The sequence below is a fragment of the Dipodomys ordii genome, unplaced genomic scaffold (genome assembly GCF_000151885.1).
Source record: "Dipodomys ordii isolate 6190 unplaced genomic scaffold, Dord_2.0 Scaffold15, whole genome shotgun sequence".
Lineage (NCBI taxonomy): Eukaryota > Metazoa > Chordata > Mammalia > Rodentia > Heteromyidae > Dipodomys > Dipodomys ordii.
The window spans coordinates 2,925,369-2,947,252 of record NW_012267231.1 but is presented as its reverse complement, the minus strand read 5'-3'; the positions used below and the strand labels follow the sequence as shown (position 1 = coordinate 2,947,252).

Below are 21,884 nucleotides of genomic sequence, written 5' to 3'. Positions count from 1 at the left end.
GATGGGGGAGGGAGGGCCCTTCTGACCTAAGAATTGCATCTGGAAATAAGATTATTTCCCCCACACAGTGTCCTCGCCTTGGGTTTGTCCGGCACCCGGAGAAGATAATAAAAAACAATACCTTATCCAGTTAGGTGTTTCCTTACAGGATCTTCACGCAAATTAACTTACTTATCATCAGCTTAACTCTGTTGAGTAAATATATTTGTGTGCTTGTTTTTTTGAAAATAGGACAAATCTGAATGGACGTTAGGGGGCAAAGGCATTGCGGTCAGGTGACTTCTAATGATGGCTAAGTATTAGGACGTAAACACAGGTAAGATTAAGGCACATATCCAAGAATTCTCTTGTCACCCCTCCACCCCCCGCCCCCGCAAAACTCGTCAAAACTCATCCAATATGGATCATAAGACTTTGGGGTATGTTTGAGGACCTCAAGCAAGTGCACTTCTGCTTGTCATTTCTCTCAAAAGAGGAGGAAAGGGAGATCGGTGCACTGGTCGGGGTATTACAGCAAGCAACACACAGCTACAGTACAAGCTGTTCTTTGAACATGATGGTCTCTTAGCAGTGAGTATGTCGTTTTCCCACAGCCTGCTGGGTTTTTACAGCAATCGGTAGCCTTTTTTTTTTTTTATTTCATACTTCCTTAGAACTGAAGACATATGTTTCCAAGCCAGCTGGCTTCTGCGAACAGCCGGCCCTATAGCTCAAGGAGAAGGAATTAAAGGTGCCTGTAGTGCGGACATTTCCCATTGACTTCTCCTTCCTTAAATCTGCTCTGGCACCTACGGAAATGAGACCAGTTTACTTCTGAAGCTCTCCCAAGAGTAAGGAGTAAAAGGCCGTCGCTGTTAAAGCAAGGGCAAAGAAGCACCATTTGGACTGTGCCCTCTTTTGTATTTTTATTTTATGTGTCTAGCCTAGGAGCCAATTTGAAGGCTCGGTGTGCACCTTTTGGTCAGGATACACGTTTCCAAGACCCTGGTGGAGCCAAAGAGACCGGCTTGGCATAATTAAATACCCGCCCTGCACAGCAAAAGAGCAGCGGGCCGTCCGTTACTGCATCGATACTGCCATAAATCTGAGCCCATCAGGCAACCCAGAAAACCCCATTACACAGAGCACAAGGCCATTAAGTGGTGCCAGATCCAGCCAGCCTCTAAGAAATCTATGACCCACGGGTCCCTTTAGTAACCACACCAGTGCCTCTCTTGGAAATGACAGGGAGGGGGGAGATGGTCAGCACGCTAAAGAAAGACTTCACTTGGATATTTCCTGGCAGCTCTGCCCTGGCATCAGTCTGTGGTTTTGCTCATCTCTGCTTGCTTTTCTTTTTCTCTTTTTCTTTTCCCTTCCTCCTTCCCTCCCTTTCTTCTTTTCCTCCCTCCCTTCCTCCCTTTCCTTCCTTCTTTCTCCTTCCCTCTTTCCTTTCCTTCATTGAGATGGAAGGCTTGCAAACTTTTTGCCTACTTGAACCAGGTCCTCTTCGGTCTCTGGTCTTCAGGCAGTCTGTTCCTGGCTAGGAGAGCTATCCTGTTTACTGTGGAGAGGCACTTTCCCCAACTTTGCTTTACTTTTTGTTCCCCTGTATGCTCACCATGAGCAAGCATTTGTCATCCTTTGGTTGGAGCGTGAACGAGTCACTTTACAGACCTAAAAGGAATGTCTCAAACATCCCGTGTGCTCTGAGCCATTGTTAAAGGGAAATTCCTAGAGTGACCACTTGGGTTTTTGTGTTTTCATTTTGTGTTTGTTTTTGTCCTGGGGCTGGAACTCAAGGCCTGGGCGCTGTCCCTGAACTCTTGTGCTCAAGGCTAGTGTTATTACTTGAGCCACAGCTCCACTTCAAGCTTGGTTTGGGTGCTTAGTTGGAAATAAAAGTCTCAAGGACTTTCCTGACAGGGCTGGCTTTGAACCGCTGTCCTCAGATCTCAGCCTCCTGAGTAGCTCACAGGTGTGAGCACCAGCATGTGTGACCAGAGAAATGATGTCAGGCAAAGCCAGCAGGAACATCCCCCTAGATCTGATTGGTACAGCCACGCCAACCTCAAGTTCCTGCATCCCGATCTACGCCAACAGGACCTTCCAGGCTGGGGTCCATGTCTGACCGCAGGGCCATTCATTCCCTCTGTAACCTCCCTGACATGGGTGAGCCTCAGGGCAGGCCCTGTCCGGGCACAGACCCTGCCACAGCCCTGATTTTAGACTTACAAGCTGCAGAACTGTGAGCAATAAAACATAAGCTCCCCGGTTTATTCTTTTGCAAACGGACTAAGACAGCCCTCTACCTCCAGATAACCTTCTCTCCCACCCCTCTATCGCCTAAACTCTCCTCCGTCGTTTCCCAAATGTAAATCTTTCTTTTATTTTAAATAATTGTATTTTCCAAGACAGGGTCTCAGTACGTAGCTCAGATGGGCCCCAAACTCAATCAATCTTTCTGCCGCAGCCTCCCAAGTGCTGGGATTACAGGTATGTGCCATGGGTACCCAGGATTGGCTATATTTTAGAAGCATCTGTATTTTAGAAGCATCTGCTGCCTGATCGATTTGTGGACATTATCCAATAACCTCGGGGTCTCACTGTTGGACTGACACGTCTCCTTTCTGGAAAAAGTGACCCTCAAAGTCGTTTACCCTTTCCCTGGCAATAACAAGACAGTCAGAGCTACCCAGTGACCCATGGAAGGAGTTCCACAGAGACTGAGGGGAAAGGAGGTTCTGGAAATACAATCTTGTTAACATGAGGTGGATAATGGAGGTGAGAATGGACGTGTGGGGAGAGAGCTCTCTTCCCAGAGTCTAGCCTGCCTCCCCGTAAGGTTTGAAGCTGACACGGTGTTTTGACTCCTTGTCTCCCTGACTCTGCGAAGCCGCCTGTCCAGCCACATGGTAACCATCGTGGCCAGCGTGTCATCAAGATCCAGCTTCGGAACTGAGACGATCCTTACGGCGGCCACAGAAATCAGAGTTTCAGGAGGTAAATGTCCCCTGACTGAGGCCAGATTAGGAAACGGACTGAATGGTTGTTAAAATGCAGCCCCGCAGAGTTGGGCTCATGTTTGGACAACCGCATGAACCTATGTGAGAATGCCCCTTGGGAAGACTGGCACTGATGCCAATAAGAAAACGCGACTCATGGTCACTGCACTGCGCGGACACAGAGTGCCCGTCTGACATCCGAGAGGGAGGAGGGTGTGGCCTAGGAAAACAGCAATAAGCCGTTATGTGAGGATGCAGGAGCGGCCGAAAGGTAACCGCCAGGTGCCCGTCAGAGCATGCGCGTGTAAAGATGTGCACCAGAGTGACAGGGTTAATGGACAATGACGGAGACACGTAAGCCAGGCGCTAGCTCTGCAGCTGGGGAAAAAAAACAAAAACAAAAAGCAGGCTTACCCTGTAGTAATCCGTGCTGTAGACGTCTCTGGACATGCCGAAGTCTCCGATCTTCACCAGCAGGTTGGCTCCAACCAGGCAGTTCCTGGTAGCCAGGTCCCGGTGCACGAAGTGCTGAGAGGCAAGGTACACCATGCCGGAGGCGATCTGGCTGGCGATGTGGAGCATCTGAGAGAGCCCCAGCTCACCCTTCGCCTGGCGTGGCTGTCCGTCCACGAGGATCATGGCATCAGGCCCATGGGCCCTGCAGGTGGAGGGGAAGGAGGGAGGGAGCGGAGGCGGGGTCAGGTGATGGAGGTGCCCCAGGACCTCCCGGGAACACTTGCGGTTTCCATTCCCTGTGGTCTCTTCTGCTTCCCCAACATTACGGTAAGTGAGCTGAGCAGTGGCAACTTGAACAACCAGATCCCTGACTGAGATGACCTCAGACATTCTCGAACAGAACAAGAAACAAATCTACACTTTTCATGGTTTTTTTTTTGACATTTAAAAAAATATATTTTACTCCTACCTAGAGTAGATGGCTCCTACAGAATAACTAATGGAATGGCCATCATTAATGCTGACACAACCCTCATCATGTGGCAAGCACCATTTCTGATTGACTTAAATATTCTCAGTGAAACTTACGCTTTTGAAATAAAGAAATCAAGGGACCCCTCCCCCCAATGATCTGACTTCCCCCCCACACACACACACATACCTCCACCCCAGCCAAAATCCCAGAAGTCCCAAAATAGTTGATCAGGATGTAGGCTTCAAGGCCACGCCCACCACTGATTGGGAAGGAGAGCCGCCCAACCGAACACCAAGGAAGGCTTCAGACAGGATCCAGGCTCCGCCCCCTAGGATCCCAATTGGCTATGCAGAATTCCTTCATTTGCATTTCCTACTAGCTCTCGTGGCTGCTGACCCTCAAGTCCCTATCCCAACAGTAATTAGTGGGGTGCGGCGTCCACCTCCCCGCTCAGGAACCTGGGGGAGCAGGGAAAGATAGAGAGACGAGAGGCTCAGGGAGCCCCCCCCCCGCCCTGTCCCTCCTCCATTCCAAACTGAGGTGCGGGTTTGTTATCCCACGGCTCGGACTGTCCCATCGGTCACTTTTACTGCTCTCTCTCCCTTCTGCGGGAAGCGCAATGGGCCGTAACCACACCCAGGGCCCTTATTTATGAAGCCGTGGGCCAACGAGCCCTTGCTGTGTACAGCAAGGACTCGGCCTGTTTTACTGCTTCTCCAATTTCCACTGAAAGGCGCCGTTAACTGTGGACACACTCGTTTGATGATCTCTGGTGGGCTCGGTGGACCTCACTCCCGGGAAGGAAGGCCGACGTGAGGGCAGGTGACACCAGCCAGCTCCCAGGAAGAGCTGGGATACCCGTCTCTAAGAGCCTCCCGATGCCAAGGCACCCAGAGAACCCAACCTAATTGGTAGCATCCACTGGGGAAGGCCTAACCAGGAGACCCCTTAGGGCCTTGACCTGGAGAGACCACGCCATGCTGTCTTCAGGGGACTCCAAAGAGACGGGCAGAGAGGCAGCCCCACCCCGAAGCTTTGTACCTCCCTTCCCTTTCTTCCCTTCCTACTTTCGGCCTCTTCCTGGCCTCTACTCTCTTCCCTTCTGCTCCCTCTTCTTCCCTTTCCCTTCGAAGGGGCGTGGCAAGGACACAGGGGGCCATGCAGTTCCCCCAGCCCCCTGAGGGTGGCGCTGATGTGAAGGAGGGGGGAGGAAGGCGAGGCTGGGGCTCTGGCCTTGGGACGACTGAACACAAAGCAGAGCGGATTCCCCCCCCCCCCCGCCCCGCAGCCTGAGACTGGGGTTGGAGGTGGGCGTGGTGGTCCCCAGTTTGCATAGGGGGGGGGACGGGGGTGAGGGTGGCGGGCGGAGGTCCCGGCTCACCTGAGGAACTTGTTCAGGTCTCCGTGCTTCATGTACTCGAAGACCATGATGAGGGGGTCCCCGTCGCCGCACACTCCGTAGAACTTCACGATGTGCTCGTGCTGCAGGTTGGTGAGGAGCTCAGCCTCCCTCTGGAAATCCTTACGGGCAGCCAGCGTGGGGTCCTTCAGCGCCTGGCGGCCACGGGGGTACACCCACCGAGCAATCAGAGGGCGGGCAGGGCTCCTCTGCCCTTCACACACACACACACACACACACACACACACGGCCTGACTCCCCACGAATACGATTTTAACCGGAATGGAAAGGCAATGAAAGCCAAGCCCCGAGGCCTTCCCCCCAGATATCTCCAGCTGCCAGGCCTATAAGCTGGAGTGAGTGCCGGAGGCCAGAGAGCCCCCCCTCCCCCCCGCCTCCACCACAGCCCCCTTTAGAGTCACCTGCAGCCCCCCCCCAAGACCCTCCATCACCAGGGCACGCATCCGAGTTGCCGGACTCGGCTGACAAGGATCACCCGCCCCCACCAGCCTTGCCTTCCAACGCTTTTACCCTTCACCGTGCTCTCCCCTCCCAACAGTGGAATACCCCCCGACAAAAATGGCATAATGGCCAAAAGAGTTTAAAAAATCGTTTAAACGTACTGGGGAGAGGGTGGGAAAGGTCGGGGACGGAGGGGACGGGGTGGGGGGGCATGGTCAGACAGCAGAGCTGCCCAGCCCAGTCAGGGCTGCCAAGATGGTAAGACCGGCCGAGGAGAGAGATAAAGTAGGAGACCTCTTTGGGGACGCCCCGTGCGTTTTCTTGCTGTTGCTGTGGTCTTTGTTGTCAGCTTTGAAAGCTCCACTGCTGGACCCTTGTGTGTGTGTGTGTGTGTGTGTGTGTGTGTGTGTGTGTGTGTGTGTGTGTGTGTGATGTTTAAGTTAAGGTCTCACTTCCAGCTCAGACATCTACCTAGACTGTGGTCCTCCTATTTTAAGCTCCCTGTCATAACTAGAATGACAGGATGCACCACCATGCCTAGCTCCCTCCACTGAGATGAAGACTCGGGGATTTCCCCCCCCCCCACCTAGCCTCGCTCAGAACCTCAGTCCTTCAGATCTCAGCCTTCCGTGTCTAGTACGGCAGGTGTGAGCTGCTGGCGCCCAGCTCCGTGGCTGATTTATTTATTTATTTTTAATCAGGGCTATGTCTCCGCACTTGCTTGCTTTGGGAAGCTCCCTGTGAACAAAGGCCTAGACAGAATGGGGGTATTTGGGAACCACCAGAGTCATGGGGAGAGACGGATCTTCTCTGGGACCCGGGGCTCGGAGTCCCAGGCCCCCACACACACACTCCACCCCGAGCTGCCTGGTTTGGAGTGTGGGTTATAGAATCACTGAGGGTGATTTATGTATTTTTATGGAGAAGACAAAAAGAAAAAAAAATGGAACCCAGCATGGGTGGGATGGGAGGATATAAAGATTTATGTGGGACGCTGGATTTATGAGAAGGAGAAGGAGATCGAATTTGGGGCCAGCCAAATGGCCTTCCTCCATCTCTAAATCACTGTCTCCCACAGCCTGGATGTCGGGGGCAGCTCTGGGGTGTTTCCGTTCTCAGCCTCGAGCAGGACCAGCCCTCGTCCTCCAGATTGGCACCCTGCACAGCCGGGCAGACTCTGGGTTCTCCTTTTGACAGATGGAGCACAAAGCAACCGCTGTCTCTGTCGCTCCTGTGCACCCCTTTTTCCTGCCTTCGCACTGGCTTTTCCGGCTTCTGGAAAGATCTTACGTAACCGGCCAAGTCTGGAGCCACTGGGGTCCAGAGTGGCAAGTGGCCCCGGGGTCCCCCGGGGGTGATGCAACTGGGTCAGGGATGGCAGGGGAATCACGAGGGGGAGGGGGAGGGGGAGGACCGGGCCTGAAGGCCTCCGGGCCTCCTGGGGGGGGGGGCTGGTGAGCCCACTTCCAGTACTTGCTTGGTTGCTAGGAAACGGCAAACAGGTCAGCAGTGAGTGGCCGGCAATACAGCCGGTCTTTATGCTAGCCACCAACCGCTGCACAAAGAAGGTCTTGACGCTGGAGACGCTCTGGAGGGGCCCTGGGACAGACTTCTGTCTCTCCATGGGCACAGAGCAGAGCTGGGATTTGCCTCACAGAACAAGACACACACACAAAAAAAACCTCACGTTTTCTGCTGAGCCCTTGGTAGCTCAGGTTCTCTCAAACGAGCTCTTTGGGAGTCTGAGATCGAAGGATCCAGGTTCGAGACCCCATTAGGAGGATACATCTGAGAGCCTCTTATCTCCAACTGACCAGCCGAAAGCCGGAATTCCTCCCCCATCCCTCCCCAGCATCCAGGGGCTAAATGCCTGGCCAGACTTCTTTCTGATCTTCTGGAGTCCTCCCCCCAACAGGACCCCCTCCCACAGGCCTCCCTGGGCAGCCCCTCCACCCAGCTCTGCTCCTGAGAGACGGCTGAGTGACTTTCAGGCAGAGACAGCTCATCCTGCAGAGCGGTTGAGCTAGGAAGCCAAGCTGGGCCCCGTCCCCGGGGTATAAGCAGCCCCAAGGACCACGGCTAAGGCCTGAGCCCCAAGGAGGCTGGTTCTGGCTCCACCAGAAAGAGGACCTCCCCGGACCCCAGCTGTGTCTGAGGAGGCCAGTTTGGTAGCAAGTTCCCCGATGGGGAAGTAGGTAAGCCTCTCTCTCCCACCTCCCCAGCCCTCCTGCCCCATCCCACCATGCCTCCTACTCTGGGCTTTACCTTCACCGCCACAAGCATCTTGTCCTTGGTGGGGCTGAGGTTGTAGCACTCGGCCAGGAAGACCTTTCCAAAGGCCCCCTCCCCCAGTTCTCTCTTGAGCACGATGTCTCTCCTCTTGATGTGCTGGACATCTGCCAGGGGTCACAGCGGTGGAGGGGGGAGGGAGGAGGGAGGGCAGAGGTGTCAGTCCCGGGCCGAAGGCCAGGGCTCTGAGCTCCCCCAGCAGGGACAGCCACGGTTACCCGGTGTTGCGTGGTGATTGTGTGACCCGGGATCTGATCTCCCACGGCCGGAGAACAGACCTGGAGGTCACGGGTGGGGACCAGCACCGCGCCAGCCATTGCGGTGCAGGAGCAACTCTGCCACTGAGGCTGAGACTCAGTTCTGAATCTTCACTGCGTCTCCTTGCTTTCTAATTCTTCATTCTTAAGTTTGGACAGCTATGGAGTGTCACAGTATCCTCAGTCTGTAAAGGATGATGAGTAACAATCCCTTCCTGGCGCTGACTTCTTGAATGAAGGCTAAATGAGATAATCCATACAGAGAGCTTGGCCTAGCCCCTGGGATAGGCTAAAGCCATGCACACGCATGTACACACACACACACACACACACACACACACACACTCCCACCCACTGACTACAATCCCAAGCCCAGCTGTCTTCTATGAAGTGCCTGGCTCTGGTAGAAACTACTAGGTAGCCACTAAAATCATCTCAGGAAATAGTTTTATTTGTCCAATGCCTCTCAGAAAGAGAGAGAGAGAGAGAAAGAGAAAGAAAGAGAGACCACGTGTCAAGTTCAAGCCCGTACAAAGAGAAGGGTTGGACTAGCCCTGCTAATTTAGCAACCTAATTAAAGTCTGTCTGCCAGAAGAAAGCAGCGCGGCGACCTCGGCCCTCCCACCTCTGGAAAGAACGTGCTAGAAGGAATTTGTACGCGCAGTGAGCGCTGCGAAAGGGAGCCTTCCGGAGATGGTTGGCTGACCTCCGTGCTAATTGTTCGACAGGCAGAAGCGCGTTAAATACCTGTCTTAACATCACCAGGGCCGCCACAGGTCCGGGAGGAAGAATCGTCTCCCGATGACCTTGTTGAAAACGGAAAAGCCAAGGGTGGAGGACTGTGGCACACGGTCCCCACGCAGGCTGAGGGAGGCGGCCAGAAGGCCTGGCTAACCGTCTCCGTGGGTCTGGGGGTGGCCGTTCCCCCATCCGAGCCCCTCATCCTGGAGGCACCGGGAAGGCCTGCCCCATGACCGTATTGTGGAAGGGAAGGCGGGAAGGATACCGTGTCCTTCTCCCCAACGAGGCTGGCAGTTGTTAGCGGCTGCTCCTCACCGGCTGGTCTCAGGACTCTGAAGAGGCTGCCACACCCCGGTCTAGCCTCCTGCCCCGGTCCAGCCTGGCCTCTTCTGTCTCTCTTTCCTGACATCTGGGGTCTGGCCCTGAAGGAGCCCATGAAACCATCTCCCGCTGCGGGGGGACGGAAGGTCAGGGCCGCTCTGGGAAGGGCCTCTGCTTGTGACTGGTGATGAGGTGACCCCTGCGGGGCCCGGGCACGGGTGTGGCCCGCGAGGATGTGGCGGGGAGGAGCAGCTTCCACGGCTGCAAGCCAGGGGCTTAGAACAAGACACCATGAAAGACCCCCGAAGGCTCGCCCGCCTCACTCCCCGCCGTGGGTCTCCGTCCCTCAGACATAGCGTGGTTGGGAGGGATTGAACCGAGTTCTTGCTCCCTGCCGAGGAGGCCCGCAGACCTGAGAGTCTCCGGGTGGAAACCTCGTGTCCACCGTGCCGTGTTTTACTTCCCCTTCGTCTCCCTGCCTCCTCCTGGGCAGAAAGGCCAGAAAGGCTCTGCGGGGGACTCAGGGAAACCAAGTGGGAGCAGCCTGGTCCTTGAAATCCCTGGAGCCTGGCCGGGGCTTGGACGGCCGTGGACCTTGAGCAGTGGTGTGGGCAGGGACCCCAGCCTGGGAAACTCTCCGCTCCGCCAGCCCATGCCAGGGGTAAGCTGGACACCTCCGGCAGGACCAGGCCTCTGCCCTGGCCGTGAGTGAGGATGTGTCTTAGTCAGGGATACGGGGGTGTCCCTGGCCCGTCCCCGCTGTCTGAAGAGCGAAGAGAGCTTGAGATGCATGCGTGCGGGGGGCCGGCCATGGAAGGAACAGAGCATCAGAGGAGGGAACGAGGAATCACGCTCCTCCAGGGCAGAACCGGTTCCAGGCCCAGCCCTGCGCCACATCCACGGAGCTTTGATAAAGAAAGGCTGGCTCGGGGCCAGAGGCACGGGGCAAATCACTTCCGTGTGGAAGACACCTCGTGCCGGAGAGACTCGAGATCTCCGAAGGGCCATCCGAGAGGCTTCGATCCCAAAACCACCAAAGAAGAAGGCGGGCAAAGGGCAGTAATGGGGGCGAGACTCTTACAGTTGCAGGTGACCTTCCAGATTCACAGAGGTCAAAAAGTCTCTCCTCTTTCTGTCTGTCTCTACCTCGGTCTCTCTGTCTGTCTGTCTGTCTGTCTCTGTCTCTGCCTTTCTGTCTCTCTCTGTCTGTCTCTCTGTCTCTGTCTCTGTCTCTCCCTCTGTCTCTCTGTCTGTCTGTCTCTGCCTCTCTGTCTCTCTGTCTCTCTGCCTCTCTGCCTCTCTGTCTCTCTGCCTCTCTGTCTCTCTGCCTCTCTGCCTCTCTGCCTGTCTCTCTGTCTCTCTGTCTCTCTGTCTCTCTCTCTCTCTCTCTCTCTCTCCTCCCACCCCCTCCCCATCATGGCTCTGTTGGTAGGCATTAAGGCTGCCTTTACTCTTATCTGTCCCAACTATACGGCCACCAAAATGGTCCCGCCCAGCTTCCACCCTTCCACTCCCAGCCGGCTTTCTCTAGCTGTTTTTCCTGGGGCTCTCCACCAGCACAGTCCTCAGGGAACGTGGGTGTGGATGGGTGAGCCCGGGGCAGAACTAGGCTCTGCCGGGCCGCCGGGGAGGGGCAGGCGCCAACCATTTCATGATTGACGTGCACGCGTCTATTTGGGTCTCGGCTGTGCTTATTTTTAGGTCTCCTCGTGCTGCTCAGCATGGCCTCTCTGGCGAAGCCATCTGACCCAAGGGCCAAAAAATTTAAAAAGTGATGGATTTTCTTAGGATGAGAAGGCATCAATCTCCTTTGACGGCCCGACTGGCTGGCCCGACACAGTCTGGGTCTCCGGGCCGTGGGAAGATCTCCCGTGCCGAGGAGGACCCAGTTGCTGGAGAGAATCGGGGGCTGGTAGCCAATGCTGAGGGGGTCTTTGGAGAATGGGAAGGGTACTGGGACCTTTGTCTCTGGTTCTCCCCAAACTGCCTTTGTGCAAACCAATCAGTGCCCAGCCTTCCGGGAAGGTTCCAAGGACCCCTCCTCTGCAGCGGGGACGGAGGCAACGATCCTGTGCGTGGGGGATTCGGTTCTGGGAGGACCCCTAGGCCCGCAGCCAGCTGGAGCTCAGGTAGAATCTCTCATCCAGCAAGGGTAGCTTTGTGCAGAAGAGCCCCGAGACCTGGGAGGACAGCAGCTTGCCAGGCCGGGCCTCCCTCCTCTGTTGAACTGGGCAGGGGCGTTGGGGGGCGGGTGCCCTGTGATTAATTGGAGATAGGATGGACTTTCCTGCCCGATCCTCAGGCCTCAGCCTCCTGAGTAGCTAGGATGACATTTGTAAGCCACTGGCGCCTGGCTAGAAGCATGGATATGTAATTTTTTTTTAATGCCATTTCTTGGAGATTTGCACTCTCGGAGCTCAAGCTATGTCTAAACATGACAGTGATGGGGGGTGGGAGGGAGGAGGAAAGGGAGAGCTTGAAGACAGCTGATGATTTTCTCCAGAATTAAAACGGCCTGAGGCTGCTCAGCGTTGGGCCAGCGCTATCTCGGAGAGGTCACCGGTCACCTGTCCGAGGCAGACACCGGGATGTGCGACCTCCGCCTTCCTCGGAGACTAAAAGAGTTTGGGGGAGGAGGTTGGTGAGACAGCAGAATAAAGACATCTCAAGGCAAAGACAGCTGCCTACTCAAGGCCGGTATTGATCAGCAGGGTTCCCGGGCTCCGTGGTTATAAATTACGGCAATCCCGACTCTGCTGTACTACCAACTGCAAAAAATCAGTCTGGCAAAGCCAGCATGCCCAAGGCTCGGTGGGCCAGGCTCATTGCCAGCCTGGGGAAGGTCCTGTGTGGGCAGCGGTGACACCGTCTTTCCACGCAGGCTGGGATGCTGTCCACAAAGGCCGGACCTCGCCGGACCTCCTGTGTGTGGGGGCGGGGGGGGAGGAGGGACTAGAACACTCAGCTGTCAACTGGTTAGTTCTCTTGCCGGGAACTCTGGGATCTTTCCTCGTGATGCCGTTTGTGCTCACCTCCTTTAGTTAATCGTCCTTTTGGGTCCTATTAATAATAAAACTCGCTGCCATCGACGGAGCACTTAACTACCCTGAGTCGGGTGCCGGGCTGAGTACCAGGCACGCTCTGTCTCAGCCATCTTCACAGCAACCTGCCGTACCTCTGCTAGAGAGGAAGATCCTGAGGCTCAAGGTGATCGTGTCCTTGATCCAAGACCCTGAGTTCCTCTCCCCGCACCTCCCCCCACCCCCGCCAGGTGGCCTTTTTGGACTCTAAAGTCTAGGCCTGCAGTCCCCCTGTCCGCTGGGGACTCCATCCAAGACCCCCCACCCCCTGCAGTGGGCGCCTGAGAGACCCCCAGCTCCACAAGCACATATACTATGGAGAACTTTCCTTTATATATTGAACCTAGAAAGAGATTCACCAGCATCACTTACAACAGAACAATTACAATACCCTGAACTATATATATAGAGAGAGATGTATATATGTGAATATATACATAATATATTCACACCCATGTCACTCTGTGCGGACCGCGTGCGGTTGGCGGTGTGCAGCTGAGCCGAGCGCAAGGCCGTGGGCCAGGGGCACTACTGTGGGAGGAGACGGGGTCACCAATCCATCTGCAGGTCATGGCAGACCTCTCTCCGTGCAGCCACTCCCGCTCAGGGGAGACTTCCCGCACTCCGCGCTGTCCGGTATCAATACTCAGAGGAGACCCACAACATCCCATAAACACACGGTCACTTCATACTCGCTACCGCGGTGGCCTCCACCTGAGCCATGGACCCCGGGGGGCCCTGGCCTCTGTGGCTACTGTGGCAGGATGCTTCCTGAAGATGAGGACAGCGCTGAGGGGCACCGTCCCACCGAGATGCCAGGGGCGGCCCCATGCATGGAGGAGGAGGGGGACTCTTGGCAGGAGAACGGGATGAGGGATCCGGGAGAGGAAGGGAGGATCTCTGAGAAGCGTGTGTTTTGTTTGCACTAACCAGACCCCAGGGTCTCGGGCTGCCAGAGACACATTTAATTACACATGAGATGGAATGTCTTTGAGTGGAAAAGAATAACATTCTCACAGTTCCAACGGGGGGGGGGGGAGGAAGGTTCAGACATGGCAGGAGGGAGAGAGGGGGCCAGCTCTAGAACTTTGAGGGGGGAAAGACGCTGCGGGAGAGACCGGGACCCCGGCTTTCTCCGGCTGTCGGGAATCTCGGCCCCGGGGCTGTACCTCCTCCTATCCATCCATGGCAGGACAGTCTCTCCCATTTTGCCGACCAGGTGAGCTCAATCCTGGCTGTCCACACACCACGCCTGGTGTTGGGTCTACAGCTGACTTCATCCAGTCCTCCCCCTCTCCCCCGCACCCCCCCCGCACCCCCCCCCATCCCGGACAGAGGAAGACAGCGCGGCCAAGTATTCCGACACAACCGCTCTTGCGAAGCATTCTCTGGAAGGACTTCCACGCCCGGGGAAGGGAAGATCTCCTGGGCTTATGACAAGGCCCTTTCTAGAAGAACGGATTTCAAAGGCTGGAGAGCCTACAGAGGAACTCTGCGGAGCCTCTCCTTGGAAGCGTAGCACTTAAATTGATGGACCAAGCGGGACCAAGTGACGTGGGAAGGACTCGGGGCGGACCACACACCGGCACTGATCCCATGTGCCGGCCGGCCTGGAGAGAGGTTGGGCGAGGTGGGCTCAGGACCGCTTATGTAAGAACCCCCCCCACACACACACTCAGGCTCACCCCAAGGCCTCCTCTCAGTGGAACATCTCTGCAAAGAGGCTCTAAAGAGGGGCGGGCGACGTCTTGGGTTACAAGGCCCACGTGGTATATGCCTCCAGGTCGGGGCCCAAGGCACCATGGGTACTCATTAAGTACGTGATGAATGAATGAATAAATTAAAACTCCCCCTGAAGCACGGCTGGAGATGTTAGCCGAGGAGGACACCGCAAAGAGGGAGGAAGAAAGGGTTCGGGGGCAGGGCGGGGGAGTCCAAGAGGATCCCACGGGGTGGACGCATTTATGTCCTGCTCTGCGGATGACCCGCAGAATCAAGAGCGATCTTGGGGCACCCCAGGCGTCCCAAAGAAATCCCCTGTGGCCACGTCCGAGGAGGCCCGGCGGACGCCGGCTCCCACGCATGCACCCCGAGGTCACGAAGCAGTGGTGCAGGCCACGGAGACATCGTGTTCCCACCAAGACGAATAAATAAAGAAGACACCCCGCTGTTTCCGGACACACCGGAGAGAGAGGATCAGAAGAGGAACTGTCTGTCCTGCGGTGCTTTCCAGCTCACGTTCGCTGGCATAAGAAGCTGGGCGAGGGAGGCTGAGGTGCACGTGCGTCCATGCTCAGGTGCTACTCCTCCGAGCAACGGCACCGTGAGCTCGGACACCGCCTGATCACCACAGCCGCACCGCACGCACCCGTCCAGACCCACTTCCTTCCCCCCCACGCGGGGCCGCCCCTTCCCTCACAGAGGGGACCTCTGGCTCTTGTTAAGTGTTGGCTGCTGGAGCCAAGAGTGGAGAGCGAAACAACTCCCCGAGGAAAGCCATCTGGAATTGAGAACCTAGGTGCTGAAAGATGAGTCTCAGGCGCCAGCTGGGAATCCGTCCCTCCCACCATTCGCCCAGCTCCTTCACTTTCTCCCCCTCCTCAGGCCTGGGTGTCGACCTCCCACGACCCACCCTGCTGTCTCTCCAGAGGCCCCTTCGGCTCAGCGACACGGCCTCCGTTTCTCACCCCTGGCATCTAACTCTGTCTTCCACGTTGGGTCGGGTTCCTACCAACCGGCGCACAGCATCACGCATCCAAGGTCATTCCTTCTCGCTCCAGACCTCCGGGCAAGACCTAAACTGCTGGACATCTGGAGCCCTGAGCTCAAAGCCCGAACTCCCAGGAGGACCAGAGGCCAGAGGAACCCATTCACGGGGCCTGCTGCCGAGAGACAGTGGAACCACTTCAAAAGCAGCAATAGAGCCAAAGAAAGACAACGCTGGGAGGAATAAGGAACGGGGCAGAATCGGATATAAATTCACCCACGACAACCACGGCTTGGGAGGCAGCCTTCCGTCAACTCTCTAGCCCCACCGCAAGCCTTTATCTGCATGTTTTCACGGGTACACTTAAGAAAACATCCAGCGCGTTGCGCTGTCGGGGAGGAGGAGACAGGGCCCGTGTGCACTCGGACACAACTGAATCGTGCCCAGTGGACACACAGATACCCGTGAGGTCCGCAGGGGGCCGCCAGTTCCTTCTGCCCACCTTCGCCTGACCTCCAAATGACTTTGCCTCGCTGAGCCTTCGTTTCCTCACCAGGAAAAGAGAAGTCATAGCACCAGGAGGAGGGGTAAATAGTGCGCCGGCCACACAGAGCTGTGGTCGCAGGGCGTGAGTCTACCACAGTGGGGCCGCAAAGTAGGTGTGCGTGAACTGCCTAGCTAGCATCCACGCCTCCGGGACGTCCGACATTCCAGAACCCCGCCTTCCCCACAGACCTTCTCCTACTCTTTGTTCTGGAAATCATCCTGTCCTTCCTCCAAGTGACTGTTCCTAACCCCAAACAAGGCCTTCCGGAACCGCCTGTGCCGGCGCACCGGTGCACCGTCTCCCACGGAAGTTCAATTCAAGGGGTGCTCACGAAGGCAAGGTCGCCCATCCGGGCCCACTCACTAGCGCTGAGGACCTAAGCACGGGCCGTTATCGGACGGTGCTGGGATGTAATTTGGTTATACCGCAGACGTGGAATTCCACTTCCTCTCCAGCTGGGCCTGGTCCCTGCATAGCCTACATCCCCCAGCTGGCGGGAGAGAATTGCACTTCCTCCAGGCAATCAGCTGGACAACGGGAAATATTTTAAGTGCACCCATGCACACTTCCCCCCCACACACACACATATACATGTGCACATGTACACACACACACAAAGAGTGTAGAAATGAACATGTAGACATGTCATGGGGAGGCCCATCCTCAAGCTGCTGAACTCCTTCTTGTAGGAGGGGTTGGTGACTTGAGTCCTGCCTAAAACAAGACGGCTCAGGTACTCCACAAGAGGCGATGCTGCCGTTCAGAAGGAAGGAGGGGGGGGGAGGGAGGGAAAGAGAGGGGGTAAGAGGAGAGGGAGGAAGGGCAGGGAAGGGAAGAAGGGAAGAAGGGAAGGAGGGAGAGAAGGAAGGAAGAAGGGAGGAAGGGAGGGAGGGAAGAAGGGAAGGAGGGAGGGAGGGAAGAAGGGAAGGAGGGAAGGAGGGAGGAAAGGAGGGAGGGAAGGAAATAGGAAAGATAAAGGAAGTAGGGAAGGAAGAGAAGAGAGGGGGAGGGAAGAGAACAAATTCTAGAAATGTAGAAGCTAACCTGTCCTCAGCCCTTAGGGTTCATCTTCAGGAAGAGACTCATGGCTCATGGGGCTGTTACGCGGGCACCCTGGGACAGCGGTCTCTCTCCCTCCCCCGCAGGGCTCCTGCCCTCAGGGTGTGAGGACAGTTGGTCAGACCCTGAGAGGAGCAGAGGGGGAGCTTCCCGGCTTCCCAGGGCTGTGTGGAGGGAAATGGGGGTGCTCAGTCTCACCTGCCGATCCCCACATCCTCCTCGGCCGCAGGGGCCCACAGCTCCGCTCCGTGGGACCCCATCTGCAGCGAGTGCTCCTTGCTGTCCTGGCCTGCCCTGTGTACACCCCGCTTTATTTCCAGCCAAGTCTCCCCCCACCTGAGCTCAGGCTCTGAACAGCCCTGCTATCAGACTCTTTGGAAGCCCCCCACCCCCGCCCAGGATCTCAGAGGTGGCCAGGGAGTCTGAAGCCAGGGTGCCGGTCCTTCCTTCCAGCAGGTACCCCTCCCCCCTGTGTGACCCCCTCCCTCCCTCTCTGCAACCCTGCGTAGCACCAGAGAGGAGGACAGAGGTGGGAATGGGGCCTTGCTCTGGCCCGGGGGCGGGGGGCAGGCAGCCTGATCCTGGAGCAGCCAGCAGATTCGTTCCGCACGGCCTCCGCGATCCTGGATCCGCGCTTCCCCCCCGCCCAAGCCCGCTGGCTCTGCCAGGTGTTTTCCCACCACATCCTCTCAGCCGATTTCCAAGAGTTCCCCCACACCAGATGTTAAACACACTGGCCCATGCCTTTCTGGCCTGTCTCCTGAACCCCCCACCCACCCACAGCCCCCGCCCCCTATCCTAGAAGTCGACAGCAAAAAGGAAAAGCACATGAGGAAGAAGAAAAATGATAAAGGAGAGGTCTGGAGAAAGAACCGCTCCACCCCGACCCCACATGGCGGGGATGCGGTCTTTGCAAGTCCGGACCGTGCCTGGGTACTGCCCGCTCTGCCCTCGGGCGCTGGCCCCAGTGGGAAGCATTTATGTGGGTGTGAAATGTCAGAATGGAGGAAGTTGGGGCTTTGAACAATGCCAGTCTCCTGTTTTTGTCTTAATTTGTCTTACCTGCTCTTTGGAAGATCCCAGGAACCGAAGGTCAAGAGGAACTCGCTGTAGATGGGGCGGGAGCTTCACCAGAACAGCACGAGAGCCGTGCGGGTGACAAGCGGCCAATTCCAGCTGGCAGGATGGGCGCGACCCCCTCCAGTGACCCTGGAAACCTCAAGGCCGCGTCTCCGGGGCCTGGGCCTCGGGATTCCATGCCAGACAAACTCGAGAGCCCTCTCGAAAGCCGGGCTTGCCCACTCGGCAGGTGGACCCCATGTCCCCTCCCCTCCCTGGCCTGTGCCCTCTGCCACCTTTGCCGGAGACCACACCTGACCTGCTTCACATGGGCCTGCTTTCTGCAGGTGCTCTGTTCCTGCCAGGCCTCTGTGTGTGTGTGTGTCTGTGCACCTGTGTCTGTGTGTGTGCATGCACGGATATGCTCTCCTTTTCTCCAATGGAAAGCTCTGTTGTAGGCTCCCTAGAAAGACCCCAATGGCTCCCTGAACCCCCCAGCACGCAGTGACCCCTCTATTCCAGCCCTCCAGGAGGCCAGCCCTTGTCCATGGCTATGTTTGTACCACTTCCCCAGGGATTCCCATGAAATCAATGACGTCAGCTTGGACGCTCCCCCCCCCACGCCCACCCATCCCCTTGCAAACTGGCCTTTTCCCTCCGTGCCTCTTCTCCCAGAACTTTTCCACGCTCCCGTTTCCAACACACACACACACACACACACACAGGTGAAATGCCCCGGGAAGACCTAGCCCCCTTCTGCATGTGTGTCTCCTGCCAGCCACACAAGGATTTCCTCCTGTATCGCTTTCCCGCGTCTCTGAGATTTGGGATCCACATCTGTGAACCTCCAGCTACTCCACAGGTCATGACCTAGGCCGAATGATAGAGGAAATCCAAGAAATAAAATCAGGAAGAAATTAAATATTTGGCCAGAAGATCAGTCCACGGGAAAAAAAGAGAGAGAGAAACAACAGAACAAAACCACTTTGGTAGATGTCTTGCTGACACAAGGACACCCTCTCTCTAGCCCCTCAAAACGATGTTTCCAGTGATCCGAGGTTCAGGAAGCCAAATTTACCCTGTAGACCAAGAGCTATGAGTGGATGAGGGCTATGCTACCTCTTTTCCCTCGTCTGCTGCCTGGACTGTTTAGTGTAATACAATGCTGGAGAGAAACAGATTGATAAACAAAATCCCACCTATCGGTGGCTCCTTAAGTTCTCTATCAGGGGTCTGGTTTTGTTTTTTTGCTTTTTTGCAGACCCTTTCATCCATATGCAATTCTTTGGTTGCAGACTTGTAAGGCATGTGACGGGAGGGAAGGATGGACTGCTAGGGAGTGTGATTTCCTCTTCCTGTGGGGTGGGAAGTGCCCGGATGGGAGAGGTACTGTTCATGCTACGGAGGTTAAAGGCCCAGGCACCCGTCTCAGTGGCCCCCAGCTCCACATGAGCAAGCTATACGACAGTGAGCGTCTTACTTAACCTCTCTAAAATGGCACTTGGTCTGGCAGGCACAACCTACGGATCATCTTTCTTAAGCAAATGAGTTCCCATGAGTTGGTAAACCTATTGTTTTATTTTTTCCCATTTGGCACTGAGCATGAAGACTAGATTAGAATCCTTATGGCCACCCGGATGGAAAAGCCGGCACTTAGCATTAAATTCAGCCATTCATTAAATCGTGGGCTTCCATTCACAGAAGAATGTATCTCCCTGATGCATAGAGGATGGAGGTACTCCTCCCCGGGAGACCTTTACAAGGAAGAGAACACCTCGTGAATGCTGCAGTTAGTAACTTAAACAAATAGCTGTTCCTTGGTCCCCCGCCGTGCCGGGCAACACTGCAGTGTTAACAGCGTGGCGCTCCCACCAGATCAGGGTCTGGGAAGGGAGAGGCAAATTGGGATTCCTCCTGACTGTGTCCTGTGCTCTGGGGCTCTCCTGCTTCCTGAGTCTGAGGGCCTGGTCAGCGGGGCCGAGCCACGCACGGGTATGGGCACCCAGCTTCCCCGTGGCCAGGCCGTGAGTGGCCATTCCTGCTCCAATCTGCCTGTACTGCTTCTTTGCCACCCAGTGGCAGGGAGGGAGAGGTCTGTGGTTCTTGCCTCTCGGCTCTTCTGGATTCCCCCAGGGTCCCCACTGGTAAGGCTACACGTCCAAGTGGACTTCTGGAGCTAGCCTCCACCGCAACTCTCTGAGGCCTGCAGACGGACTGCAGAGCCAGGGACCTGGGCGTGCACCTGTCACCTGACAGACATCTCCAGCGGATGACCAGGTGAGCGGCTTGCTGGGGGCTACAGGATGTGACGCAATTTCAAACTCTGGGGCTCTGCCCGACGCCGCGCTCTCTTACTCTTCCCCGCTGCCAACAGATCTTGGTCCTCAAAGTCCCCCCAGATTCCTGTCTGTGCATCTACCCATTGGGCTTCTCTCTAGTTGAGAGGATTTTTTTTTCCTTCTCCCAGGATAGAGGAAGCTGTGTTTCTCCCTCTGGTCACCGCCCATGCCCTCCTCCCAGAAAGACAGAAGGACCTTGTTAGAGACGTGCGGGGGTTGGGGGGGGCTCTGCCCAGCATTGTTGTCGCCACTGAGCCGCTGGAGAGAAAACCTGACCATCCCTTGGTCTAGAGAGCTGCAGCGTTAGATAAATCTCAGGACGGATCTCCCCACACCCCCTCTCCCTCCTGTGGTTATTGCCTTGGATTCTCCCCAGCTGGCTGACTGCCCTCTGGTTTGGGGCCCTCTCCAGCCTCCAGCCCAGATCAGTGGGTTGGCTGAAGAGGCATTGCTCCGAATCGTCGGTGGCCTTTTTACAGCCAGCTCCAATCGGCGGCCACATCCCACCCAGCGTGGTCCCGGGAGGGAGGCCGCCTGCTCAAAGGCCAGAGCAGTGGGCAGGATGCCAGGGGAATACCTGACGCCTGACCTTGACCTCCAGGAGGTCACAGCCCCATGCTTGGTGAGCCATCTGTACGAGCTAGGAGGCTTTACTCCCAATCCCGCGAACACTCCTGGGCCAGGCAGTTCGGAATCCCCAGCCCGCAGAGTCTTTACATGGCGCAGGGAGGTGGGGGGGTGGGGATCAACCTTGGAGTCAAAACTCCGAAGCCATTTGAGAAAAGCTAGTGAGCAATCATCGCCAACGCTGAACCCTGGGCTAGAACGTCAGCACATTTCAGCTGAGTCTCCCCAAGTCCGTCCCCTGTCCCTGGGTAGCGGGGAGTCTGCAGGAGAAGCCACGTGACACCCATCCCAGGAATCAAGATGGGGTGGCCATGACTCCGTTAACACAGGCCGAGCCGATCCCTTGTTTAGCACAGCCACCAAAAGTATGTAATACCTCCATCACCACCCGTTAGAGAGCAAAGCAGAAGAAGCCACGTTTACAGTTGCTCATTAAATAAAATATGGTATGTATGCACAGTGGGACATCATCCGGCCATTAGAAATCACACTGGACAAGGGTAGTGTGCGCGACTATCATCCCAGGACTTGGGAGGCTGAGGTCGGATGAGCAGCCTGAGGGGACATAGCAAAACAATGTGTTGAACGAAATAACAAAAGCTGCTTGCTGGCCACGTGCCAGGCTCAACTCAAATCCGCGGATGAAAACAACAGCAACCATCACGTTGTGGTCTGGTGTTTTCGGAGACCGCTGGGGAACTCCATTCTTATCTATCATTTCTGGAGCGAACGTGAGGATAATCTTACACGGATGACATACTCAAAAGGGATGCACTAACATAGCTCACAGAGATTATTTGCCTCTGTGTTACTATTATATTTAGCTTGGACCGTATTTATTTAGAGTCAATTCGTTGGATGTTGTAAGATATTCATAAGGGTACAATACTGTACACAAATAAACTTGAATATCTAATATGATGGAGTAGTATATATCTACTTTTTAAAGAGAAAGAAAAAGGAAGGCAGGAAGGCAGGCAGGAAGACAGGAAGGCAGGCAGGAAGGAAGGAAGGAAGGCAGGAAGGAAGGAAGGAAGGAAGGAAGGAAGGAAGGAAGGAAGGAAGGAAGGAAGGAAGGAAGG

The 21,884-nt window shown here is 55.9% G+C and overlaps 1 protein-coding gene across 3 annotated transcripts in view; it reads right to left on the bottom strand.

Moving 5' to 3' along the window:
* Ntrk3 (neurotrophic tyrosine kinase, receptor, type 3) overlaps positions 1-21,884 on the bottom strand; it is a 228,257-nt gene that overhangs the window by 30,085 nt on the left and 176,288 nt on the right. For all 3 annotated transcript variants that reach the window (XM_013011981.1, XM_013011982.1, XM_013011980.1), the window contains 3 exons: positions 8,042-8,172; positions 5,297-5,469; positions 3,399-3,642 (listed from right to left, as the gene is read on the bottom strand). In XM_013011981.1, coding sequence (XP_012867435.1) covers positions 3,399-3,642; positions 5,297-5,469; positions 8,042-8,172 — 548 coding nt within the window. The remainder of the gene's footprint in view (positions 1-3,398; positions 3,643-5,296; positions 5,470-8,041; positions 8,173-21,884) is intronic.